This window comes from Rattus rattus, chromosome 9 (genome assembly GCF_011064425.1).
Source record: "Rattus rattus isolate New Zealand chromosome 9, Rrattus_CSIRO_v1, whole genome shotgun sequence".
Lineage (NCBI taxonomy): Eukaryota > Metazoa > Chordata > Mammalia > Rodentia > Muridae > Rattus > Rattus rattus.
Genome location: NC_046162.1, coordinates 66,179,703 through 66,191,455, shown reverse-complemented (window position 1 = coordinate 66,191,455; position 11,753 = coordinate 66,179,703). Strand labels below are relative to the sequence as shown.

The 11,753-nt window shown below is 55.2% G+C and overlaps 1 protein-coding gene across 1 annotated transcript; it reads right to left on the bottom strand.

Moving 5' to 3' along the window:
• LOC116910339 (probable low-specificity L-threonine aldolase 2) lies at positions 1–5,474 on the bottom strand. The gene is made up of 7 exons (XM_032914194.1): positions 5,114–5,474; positions 3,488–3,571; positions 2,864–2,952; positions 2,291–2,476; positions 1,562–1,699; positions 1,285–1,477; positions 1–784 (listed from the first exon to the last, which is right to left on the bottom strand). The coding sequence occupies exons 1-7, from the start codon at positions 5,472–5,474 to the stop codon at positions 501–503; spliced, it is 1,335 nt and encodes a 444-aa protein (XP_032770085.1). The 3' UTR covers positions 1–500.
• Positions 5,475–11,753: the final 6,279 nt, after the last annotated feature.

Genomic DNA, 11,753 nt, shown 5'->3' with positions numbered 1-11,753 from the left:
TACAGTGCCTTCAATATTTTATTTTGTAATCCACCTCTAATAACTCCACCGTGTCAATCTCTAAGGAGCTGTTTGCTTGAAGGCAGGGTCCCGTGTAGCCCAGGCTTGCACCAAACTGTGTAGCTGAGAATGGCCTTGACTGTCTAATCCCCAGGCACACTAGGATTCCAACACACCTGCTGGGGATGGAACCCACAGTGCTGGGGGTTGAGCCCAGGGCTTATGCACACTAGGCAGCCATGCCATACCGCCCAGCCCCAGGACCTGTCTCCTTTATCCACTTCCTCCTCTGGGTATTCAGTCCTAGCTCTGCCTGGTTATAGCTCTGCCTGGTTATTCCTGACTGCATGAGGCCAGCACCGGAGAGTCACTGGAGCAAACCAGAGGCTGAGTGATGTCATCAGCCTCCAAAGAGGAGGAGCCTTCCTTCATCAGGCTTACAGCTTGAGGCCTGTCACTGCCCACTTCAAACGTAGCACCGGGTCCCTGATCCCCTGGCCTCAGGGCCTCAGCTGTCTCAGCACAAACTCCCACTTCTTCAGTGCCAGTTCCGTATCCTGGGCAGACACGTCTCGGTGCCACACGGCCCTCACAGACTGTTCTGTCCAGGGAAACAGCAGCACGCGCACGGCATGGCCGGTCTGAGCCACCTCCTCGGCACTCACAGCCTGTAGACGCTGGCACAGCTCTGAGGGAGGCAGCCCAGCCACCCGCACCAGCACCATGTTGGTCTCCACAGTGGCAGGATCCACAGAGCAAATGGGTGACGCCAGGTCTTGGAGTCCTAGAGCCAGACATTGTGGTGAGCATACTGTAACCCCAGGGCCCAACCATAGGCCACCACCAGAACTACCCCACAGGGAAGGCAGAAGAGCCCAACTATCTTGTGGGGGAAAGAGCCTGAATCCTGATGTGGCATTTGGAAGCATGAGTTGAATCCTGCTTTTTCCCTCTCTGTCACACTAAATAAGTCGGTCGTCTACTCTGGCCCCAGATGTGGGAACGTCATAGGATCATTACGAATATTTAGAATATGCACAAAAGACCCAAGTTGGAGGCTCCACTCTGGCCTGGTGCCTGACTCTGCTAGCTGCATCCGGTGTGGGGTGCTCGGAGTAGGGCCTGGTGAGTCAGGAAGACCCAGGTCCTCTCCTAAGGGCCAACTCTCAACATGCTAGACTCTTGGGATGCAGACCTGCTGGGGACCTGATCCTGCTGCTGGGGTCATCCAGGCCTAGGTAGAAGGAAGCAAAAGGGAGGGAGGGTGAGGGTGGGTCCAGGCACCTCTAGCAAATCTCTGGGCATTCTCATGGTCCCTCAGCAGCACCTCCTCTGCCTCAGCCAGTCCCACCAGGGCAGCCGCAGCCAGCACTCCTGCCTGGCGCATGCCTCCACCCAGGGCCTTGCGGAGGCGCCATGCTTCTTCAATGAAGTCCTTGGGTCCCCCGACCAGAGCCCCCACTGGTGCACCGAGGCCCTGAGGGAAGAGAGGAGATGGGGAGGGGTGAGGGCTGCGACCTCTGCAGCCCAGGAAGCGGGTCTGGCAGGAAGGCCAGCCTACCTTAGAGAAACAGAAGGATACGGAGTCACAGTGCTCTACGAGGCGTGCGGGGGGCACACGCAGAGCCACGGCTGCATTCATCAACCGAGCGCCATCCAGGTGGACCCTCGCCCCGTGGGCATGTGCCAGGAGACGCACCTGGGGGCAAAGGTCGGGTAGTGTTCAGAGGCAAAATTTCCAAGAGGCCACTGACTGGGCTTGGAATATTTTTTTTCTTTTTAATTTAAATTAAATTCAGGAGCACTGGGTTCCCCCAGGAGCTGGAGTCACAGACAGTTGTGAGCTGCCTGGTGTGGGTGCTGGGAATGTAATTCAGGGACCTCTAGAAGAGCAGCAAATGATGCTAACCACTGAACCATCTGTCCAGTTGTTTTATTTATTTTTTTTTTTTCGGCTTTTTTTTTTTTTTTCCGGAGCTGAGGACCGAACCCCGGGCCTTGAGCTTGCTAGGCAAGCACCCTACCACTGAGCTAAATCCTCAACCCCTTATTTTTATTTTTATGTGTGTGTGTGGACATATGCCATGTGTGGTGGTGTGCCTTTGGAGGCCAGAAGAGGAAACCGGATCCCCCGGAGCTAGAGTTAACCTTACCGATGGTTTTGATCCAGCCAAGCTCAAATTGTCTGTTAGAGCACTGTTCTTAACCACGGAGCCAATCCGCCAGAGAGAGGATTTTCCTGGGACACGGACTGCTCAGGGGACAGAGTGCACCGACTTTAGCGCCCTACCTGGCGGAGGTAGTCGATGGGGAGCACCCGGCCTCCCGCACTGCTGTGCGTGTTCTCCAGGCACACAAGCTCGCAGACTGGATGGTAGGAGCTCCCAAAGCCTCGGGCGAGCGCCCTTTCTAGCTCATTCAGGTCCAAGGTGCCGTGAGGGAGGTCTGGGAGTGGGTGGGAATGTACCCCAGCGATCTGCAGGTGGGAGAGGACACTGGATCAGGTGAGTCCGGTGGCACCTCCAGGTAGGAAGGTTCCTCTGCCGTACGATCAACCTCTGGAACCCAGGGTCTTTCTTCTGAGCATGTAGACACAGCATCCCAACTGGGAAGTGCTGGTTCCTGCTTTGTTCAGACCCTGCTGCCCCTTCGCTTCTTTCTGGAGTGCTACTGCCCCGTCTGTCCACTAGGGGCAGTAAGGCACTGCGGCAGATGAGCAAATCTGGGCACGGGCTGTCTCTTCAATCTCCCTTTATCCCTTCTGCCGGTTCCAGTCTGGTGCCTGGGAAACGGGGGCCTACCTTGATATCTTAGTTGGCTGGAGAATGTCCAAAACCCCAAGGGAGTGTTGTCTGGTCCTTACCTGAGCCACCCCGCCCTGCTCATAGACGTGGAGGTGGCACTCCTGCCCAAGGAGGACCTGGGAACCCCGGCGCCGGCAGTGACCCATCACTGAGACAGATGGGAGGAGGGCAGGACTTGGAACTGGGTCCAGAGTCTCTCTCTGCCCCGCCCGTTCTCAGCTTGGCCAGGCTGAGCTAGGGCCCCCAGTGAGCTGAGACTGCCTCTGTCAATCAGGAGGCAGCGCCCCTCGAAACACCTCACTGCCACATGTAGAAAAGACTGGTGTGCTACACAATTCTAGGCTGGTTTTACTGTGAAGGCTGGGCACTAACAACCTGCATCGGACCCCGTGGCCAGCAAGGAAGAGGGCCAGGATGCCAGGATGCTGTCTCCAAGAACGGGCAGCCCGGGGTACCAAGAGCAGCCTCGTATCAGAGAACTGAAGACACAAGCACACTGGGAAACAACCCAGGCCAGGGCTGCAGCGTAGGCAAGCATCCAGGAGGAAGAGCTAGGGAGTGGCAGAGACTCGCAGACCTCACTCCTCCCACTGCAGGGTGCTCCACCAGCTGCACCCAAAAGAAATCCAGGTCTGCCCACCGGTGCCACAGACCCCAGCTCAGAGGGGCAGGTAGACACTCACCAGAGATGAGGTTGGCCATGGTGTTGGTGGGCACAAACAGAGTCCTCTCCACCCCAAGCACTTTTGCAGCCTTTTCCTGCAGTTCTGAGAAGGGAGGGGGTGGGTAGGGCAAGAATCAGCAATTTCTTGGGCCACTGTACCCTGGTACAGTTCCTTGTGCGAACTTGTTACAGGGTATGAGGATAGGATAGACTTGTGATTCCAGTACTCTGCTGAAGCAGGTGGATAACTGAGTTGGAGGGCAGCCTGAGCTACACAGCAAGACCCTTGTCTTAAGCACTTCTCTCCCAAAAAGTACATTTGTTCAGAGGAGAACCGATGGTCCCATGGGCGGGGCTCGGAGCCCATCTGCCATCCCTTAGTCAGTGATCTTGGTAACCACCTGTCATGTCCAGAGGCCCCTCTGTCGATCCTCCTGGGCTGCAGTCCCCACCCCAGGCCACTGAAACTCTCTTGTGGTTTGAACCCCCTTTCCCAACCAGACCTCACACCTGTTTTTCTTCCTTTCCCATCAGCCCCGGCAGGTGAGGCCTTGTGGTTTCCCTACAGACTTCCTCTGCACATCACCACAGAAGAAGAGCCTCTGGGGAACTGGCAGGGCACAAAGAGTGCAGCTGGTGGGTGAGCGAATGGCCTGTGTAACGCCCATGGTGGCTTTCCTGTCTGTGGCGTGACGCTCAGTGCTGAAGTGATCTAGATTCCGTCCCCAGAGGACACACACCAGTGTCTCCCTGAGTCCTGGGTGCTGCTCACCCTTTAAGAGTTCTGCTCTCTCCTCCTCCCAGGCCCTGGTTCACCCTCCTCAGATTCCTGTCAAGGCCAGTGCCTCCCTGCCTTGATGTGGTGACCTGTTTACACCAGGTGCATGCTGAGCGGTGTAGCTCAGCAGCTTTGAAGTTCCTGGTAACAGCGTGTTGTTGAGAGATTCTAGATCAGCCCCAGTGATCCCCGGACCCACAAACAGGCCTCCAGGGGTCAGGTGGTGAGCGGTGGTTTATCTCTGGACCGGCTGAAGATGTACACACCCAGCAGCACTAGAGGTCCACTTTAGCAGTGGTTATTGACCCCGAGTGGGCTTTGGTTTGCTGTCTCCTTAAAGCACTCCCTAGATTATGAAATTCTGTCCCCCTGGGAAGGAGCAGCAAGCACTTTCTTTGCTAGATTGGTTTTGTCTTTGTGAAGAAGGAGAGTAGTTCTGCCTCATCGCAGTCAGACCTGCCTCAAATCCGGTTCTTCCTTGCTCCTGATGTGGGTCCTGGAGCTCCTCTCTGGCCATCGTGGGTGGAGAGTGGGGGGTGTTGGGGGGAGTGGCTTGCCTTGCTAGCCTGGACAACATCCATCTGGGCAATTGAGTGACAGTGGATAGATATTACCCGGTGGTCTGGTTAAAATGCAGATTCTGGCTCCTCGAGTTCAGTGTGGAGCTCAAGAGGCTGCATTACCAAGGATCTCCCCGAGAACGAACGAGAACGCACAAGAACGCAGAGTGCACCACTTAGCCTACGGGTGCTTCCTCAAAGGCCAGGCAAGGCACCCCTCTGCGTCTGTGCTGCCCTGTCAGCACCGTGGACAGCGTCCCGGGGTCACCGCAACGACCCCTGTTCCGGGCCTGTTCGCCCGGCTCACCGTGAACCGTAGGGTCTTCGCCATAATCATCGTCTCCTACAACCGCTTCGGCCATGGCGCGCCTCATGGCCGGCCCTGGCCGAGTCACTGTGTCGCTGCGCAGGTCCACCACGTGGGCTGGGACCCCCGCCCAATTCCTAGACCACTGAGCCCAGGGCACCCTGAGCCCCGGGACCGCGGCGCGGGCCAGGCTGCGTAGCATGGCTATGGCCCTCGCTTTCCTCGCCCGCAGGCTCCGTGGACGTCTCTTCCGTGCCAGCGGGGAACCCGTGCAGCTGGACTCTTCTGACCCGGAGCAGACCTGTACTGGGAAGGCACGGAGCACTATGGGAATTGTAGTCCTTTCTGGAATTTTATGCATCTGGCGAGCCCCGCAGCATGCTGGGAGTTGTAGTTTGTGTTCCCTTACTCCACAGACTAGGAGAATTTGGGAATGACAGTTCCTTGCTTTGTTAAATGGGTAATGTAGTTGACGTTCGGGTGATTTTAGCATGTTCCTGGTACTGTTCACGACGCTGCAGATTTAACTTAATTAAGCGTCCTATCACTCTGGGAAACAACCTGGGTGCTTGGGAATGGAACACAAGTTCTCTTTGTAATTAGTACCATCTTAACCTCTGAGCCATCTCTCCTATCCCTCACGATCCTCATTTTACACCGGATGAAACAGGCTGCAGACGCTGATGTGAAGTCCAGGAATCAGATATGGTACTGTGTTGCCCGTAAACAGTAGCTTTCAACCACTGGGGTCTTTTTAATTTTTCTCTTTTGAAACATGCATCCTAGGCTAGTTCTGAACTCACTGGGTAGCCTAGTTGACCTTGAACGTCTGACCTCCTGCTTCGGATTTCAGGTGTGTGCCACCATGCCCAGTTTACTCTGTGCTGGGAACTGAATTTAAGGCTTTGTGCGTGCTAAGCAAGCATGCTACCAAATGGGACACATCTCCAGTCCTCTTTTTTAAAAAATGAATTTAAAGCCAGGCGGTGGTGGCTCGCACCTTTAATTCCAGCACTAGGGAGGCAGAGGTAGGTGGATCTCTGAATTTGTGGTCAGCCTGGTCCACAGAGTTCCAGGACAATCAAGGTTACACAGAGAGACCCTGTGTCAGGAGGGGGAAAAAAAAGAACTTAAAACTTTTAAAAGTATGTGTGTGGGTGGGGAGTAGATGCACATGAGTGTAGTTACCTAATGAGGCCAGAAGAGGGCGCTGGACACTCTGGAGCTAGAGTGGAATGCGCTTCTCAGTGTGGCGCCATCTCGCTAGTACCCGTTTTGGGATTGTTTATTTTTTTTTAAAAATCCCACACCGTAGCCCATACTAGCCTGGAACTCATTCTGCCCCTCTGCCGCAGCAGTCCTTTTGCAGCTTCCCGAGTGCTGGGAATATAGGAATGAGCCACCACGCTCAGCCTTCCCATATAGGTTTACAGAGCGCTGTACTAGGCAGGGAGGGGACACGAGGATGTCTTCAACTGGAGGTATGACCTCCTAGGGCATTTGGAAAATGGAGTCGCAGAGGTTTCTAGAAATCTCCCTCCTGGGGGTTGGGGATTTAGCTCAGTGGTAGAGCGCTTGCCTAGCAAGCGCGAGGCCCTGGGTTCGGTCCCCAGCTCCTAAAAAAAAAAAGAAAAGAAAAGAAAAGAAAAGAAAGAAAAGAAAAGAAAAGAAGAAATCTCCCTCCTTCCTAAACCATTTGAGAGACAAGATGCTTCCATGGACGCCATGCCCAAGAGCTCTGTGACAGAGCACCTGGGTAGCACGTATGAGACCCTTGGATTGATTCCCCAGGGCTGCAAAAAGTAGGCATGGTGGTTCATGCCTGTAATCCCAGCCCTTTGAGGGGAGGAGGGGCGAGATCCCAGTTCTGGGTGGGGTGTGGGTTGCTGTGGAGGTATGAGGATGGCTGAGACTCTCAGGCCAGTCTGCACTAGAGCGAGACTCTTTCTAAAAAACTTAAAATGAAAATGAAAAAGCAAGGAAAATAAAATCCGCCCCCTCTGAACCGTGTGTCAGCAGACAAGCTGTGCTCATGGTCCCTAACTATGGTGAGGATGGGAGGCTGCGTGCGCTCTCCAGCCTGGCTCGTGGGAAGCACTACTGTTTATCCTGATGTTGGAACTTGGTGCTTCTATTGTGGGATACATTCTGACTTACCAGGACCAAGGGGTGACCTTTCCTCACACAGGGAGGTTGGGAACTCAGCCCTGCTCGACTGCTTCCGTTTCCAAAACCCCAGTTGTCTGTCCATGGTGTCTATTGGGAGTAAGATGATCTGAGCAGGGCCTGTTGGAGCAGAGGCCCTGGTCTAACGAGGCATCTCTCAGATGCAGACTGTGTTTGCCTGCTCTATCTGCCGGTGGTGTGTTGGGAAGGAGCAGCCAGGCAGGCTTCCTGGAGGAAGCATCAGTCTTTGACCACAGGTGATGGAGGAGGAGAAACTGACTTGGATAGGGGACGTCGTGGGCCACGGGAAGGTGGTGTACCTGTTGGGAGTCCAGGGGGCTGGAGAAGTGGGGAGGAGTGGCAGCCCAGAGGCCACCTGTAGGGACAGAGCCAGTTCTAAGGGACTCTTCTCCTCTCCCAAACACCTAGCAGAACCATCCTTAAAGTGTGCAGAAGTGTGGCAGGCCTGGGACCCCAGGGGCCTCCAGCTAACAGAAAAACCACCCTGCTTCACCAGAGCAGGGTGCTCTGGCCCTGACCCGCAGGCTCTGCCCGATTCCCGAATTCCAGTCCTTAGAAAACAAACCCTTATCTCATTGTCTGGCTCCGGCTTCTGCTGGGAAGTGGGGGGCGGGAGCGAAGGCTCCATGGGAGGGGGGTGGATGGGTTGGGAGCAGCCAAGGGAGCTCTCAGGGGAGAGAGGGGACAAAAGAGCAGGACACCTCCCTTCCATGGCAGGAGCAGAGAATAGCCACCTGCTTGTAACCCTCTCAGACTGCAAGGCCTTGCTGAGGGAGCGCCCTGTCAGCGCTTAAGCAGCTGTGAGGAGGGGAACTGGCTTGAGACATAACTGGACCCCTAGCTTCTGTCCTTCTCAAGTGGCCCCACTGAGGCAGGGGGAGCATAGGAACCTCTCTGTTGCTAAGTCTTCCAGCCTGGTGCTCGGGGACCAGTCCTACCTTGGCCCCAGGATTGTGGGGGAGCTGGTAGAAATGGGGATGTGTACAACCAGGTGTGTTTAGAGGAGATCATACCGGAGCTCAGCCTGGACCTGTCTGTCTGTCTTTCTCTCTGTCTGTCTCTGTTGTGTGTGTGCCTGTATTTATGTGCGCCTGTGTGCATGCCTGCGTGCATGCACACGTGTGTGTATCTGTATGGACTGTGTTCATACGGGAGTATATAGGACGTGTCTATAAATATGTGCGTGTTTATGGGTGGATACGTATGCGTCTCTGTGTGTACATACGTTTGTTTGTGTACTTCCGTAGCCATGCCTGAGGTTTGAGTCATCCTGGTGAGAGGGGAGTTGTATAGACTCCCTGGTAGGCAGACAGACAGGGAGAGAGGGTTCGTGGCTGGGTAAGGAAAGTGGAGACTTTTCGAGAAGGCCATCTTCTTCCTCAAGCTCCTGACTCGGGACAAAAGCCTGTCAGCTTCTACCTCCCACCATTTGCTCCCCCCCTTGCTGTGCAGAGTCTCTCTCCGTGTGTCGGCTGTGCACGCGGTGCCTCACCCCAGCAAGAGCTGTCCTTCAGCTGCCGACTCTGTGTCTGTGGTGCTTGAGATTTCCCTGCTGCTACCTGCTCTCTCCAAACTTTTCCTGCCCCTTAATTCTTTAACTCTGTCATTTCTCAACTGTATCACTGGTGACAGTTAGGGACAAGCCACCCCCATTAGGGTAAGGGATTTCCTGTAGAGCCGTCTCCTTTAGTCCTCTGCCTTGGTCCTGGTCCCCAGGCCGACCCCATCTCTCTTCCTCTCTGATTATGGCCTTTCTGCAGTTAGCACCAAAGAGTTTGTGGGGTCACCTCACCCGGCCAGTTCTCCCCACAGCCACGACTCTGGGCAGGACAACCCGAGTGTCTGCGACAGCTGCTGATCCTTTTATTTGGTGTTTCTGTGCGGGCACACACGCGCATGTATGTGCACACGCGTGGAGGCCACAGGTCAACCTCAGTTGTTGCTCCTCTGTCCACCTTATTTTTGGGACTGCATCCCTTACTGGGACATGGCAGGCTGGCTAACCGGCAGGCCCTAGGACTCTGCTTCTCTGTCTCACTGGAGCAGGGGTTTTGAGAGCCAGGCACCATTATCGTTTTTTCCATGGTGCTGGGGATGGCACACGGGTCCTCAGGGTTTCAAGACTATCACTTTACAAACCGAGCCATCTCTCCAGCCACTCCTCCCTGACCCAACCTCTTGATGTAGCTCTTTTTCTGGGGTGTTTCACCAGCACTTCAGCCTTGTGATATTCTGTCCCCCAAATGTGCTTCTCTGCCTCTCCCCATAGTCCCAGCATCTCCTGCTTGGACCCTCGCCTGCCCCATGCCAGCCATCAGCGAATGTCCTTGGTCCTCACCTTCCCTGTCTTTGGGTCTCAGCAGAAACATTCCTCCACCAGGGAACCCACCCTGATGAAGGAAGGATGGAGTCCTCTTTCTTTCCACGGTCTACGGGCCACACGTGGACACTTGTGTCACCTGATCCTTAAGACAAGAGCCAGCCCCAGGTCCTGTGTGCTTAGTCAAGTGCCTGATTCTGGGACTTGTCAGATGACAGACGAGTGGCTGACGAGGGAGGGGCAGCCTGTGTGTCTCCGAGTGGCTGATACAGGAGTCACTAGGTCCAGTACCCCTTGATCTTGGGCCACTGTCGTGCACACAGAGAACAGGGGCCGTGTGCCTCCCTGGACAGTCCAGAAACATCAAGGTCAGCCCCACCCTCATCATCTCTTGCCACTTGAGTGAGGATTTTAAGAGACTCGGGCCAGGGTTTCTGGTGGGAGAGCTGTCTTTGGGGTTACGTTTGACTGCCTGGCGCCGGGCCAGGCTGGTGCAGGCTCTTGGGTGTGGGCACATGTGCGCACGTACGCTCACGTGCTGAGCTGGTTCAGTGTGCCGCGTGTGTGTGTATTCCTGTAATGCTGGGCCACTGGCAGGAAGTGAGCTGTGGGGAGGCTGCTGGGAACCCAGCCGTCCCTCGGAGATAAAGAGAGGCGGCAGATTGGAACTGTAGATAGCAGCTGGCCCCAGGAAACAGGGAGAATATCTTTCCCAGCTGCTCAGCCCACCCCTCCATAGAGCGCGGGTCCAAAGGAGACCAGGGGCATCACCATTCCAGCCTGGGGGAGGGGTAAAGCTAGGAGATCGTGGGATGTTGCCTGGGCTTAGCAGTGGGCAAATACTTGGACCGTGTAGCTTCCCCACCATGCCAAGGCCCCCCTTTCTTGATGGAGGGTTGGGGAAAGGGAAAGTAGTCACCCCTGCATGACCCCTACGGGGAGAGCCCACTGCTTTTGCCCTGAGACAGATGAGGAAACCTGGCACTGTGCCCTGAGGGCGAGGAGTGAGCATGAGAGGGACCACGGCAGGTGGGCTTGCTGTGCAAACAGACACAGTGGGCTTCAGTTTCTATAAGGCCAAAAGGGCCTGTTCCCTCCACCTCATCTCACCTTAGCATCGGCTTGCCTCAGCACGGCTATGAGGGAGCTCTAACTCCCCCACAGAAAAGCACACAGGGCACAAACAATTGCGAACAGCAGATGAGCTCCCGTGTTGTGGCCACTACCACCAAGAAGGGGACCAACCATGAAGCTGTGGCACCCAGTGGCTGTGGCAATGGCTCAGGAGGGCCATCCCTGCACTGGGTCAGTTGGCTGAGGCAGCAGGGTTTTCATGAGTCTGAGGTCAGTGTGGGTGACAGAGTGAAATCCTGTCTTTAAAGGGAGGGAAAAAAAAGTATACCTGAGTCAAGGTTCCAGAAACTTCCCCTCTCCCTCCTTCCCTCCCTCCCTTTGCCTTCTTGATCATCACCTGCTTCCCATGTTGATCTGCCAGCTCGTGTCCTTCTCTCTAGACAGTGAGCTGGGGCTGGATTTTGAATCATTGTGCAAGTGGAATTCTTGAGGTTAGGAACCGTCTTCCTGAGAGCCATCACCTCTCCGTGGGTTGTCCTTCCTGTTTTGTGGAAGCCTTGTAACTTTCTAGTCTAGACCTAAGCTTTAGGGTGTCAGTTGTCACCTGGGGTCCTGGGGCTTGGCAGCAAGCTGTCTTTTACCTGCTAAACCATCTCGAAGGTCCTGGGACACAGTTCCAGTCAGGAACCTTCAGCCACGTCCGGTTTGCTTTGTGAGTTGGTGCTGCTGCCCGGAGCATCCTTGTTCCTGGCTTCAAGTCCCTCTGCTTCTGTGGCCTGGGGTGGAACCAGTGAGTCATGGCAGGCTACCTCGAAAGCCACCTCCCCAAGGGATGGAAGTGTGTTCTCCCACTTCCCATCTGGATGACTCTTGCGTCATCAGACTTACTCCGGCCCTCTGGGCAGGCAGGCATGTGGTATGCGTGTCCTTGGGATGTGCAGGACCTTGCTTTGTGATGGGCAAAGGACCCAGCTTCCTGAGGATCAGCCAGTAAGTGGTTAGTTTACATATGCTGGAACCAGTTGGGAAATGTATGCCCAGTCCCCTCTCTCAGGGATT

Coding starts and splice junctions, on each gene's coding strand:
- LOC116910339 (XM_032914194.1), bottom strand. CDS start 5,474: ATGCATAAAATTCCAGAAAGGACTACAATTCCCATAGTGCTCCGTGCC. Junction 1,478..1,561: donor TATCCTTCTGTTTCTCTAAG/GTAGGCTGGCCT, acceptor CTCTTCCCTCAG/GGCCTCGGTGCACCAGTGGG. Junction 785..1,284: donor TGCCCAGAGATTTGCTAGAG/GTGCCTGGACCC, acceptor GTCTGGCTCTAG/GACTCCAAGACCTGGCGTCA.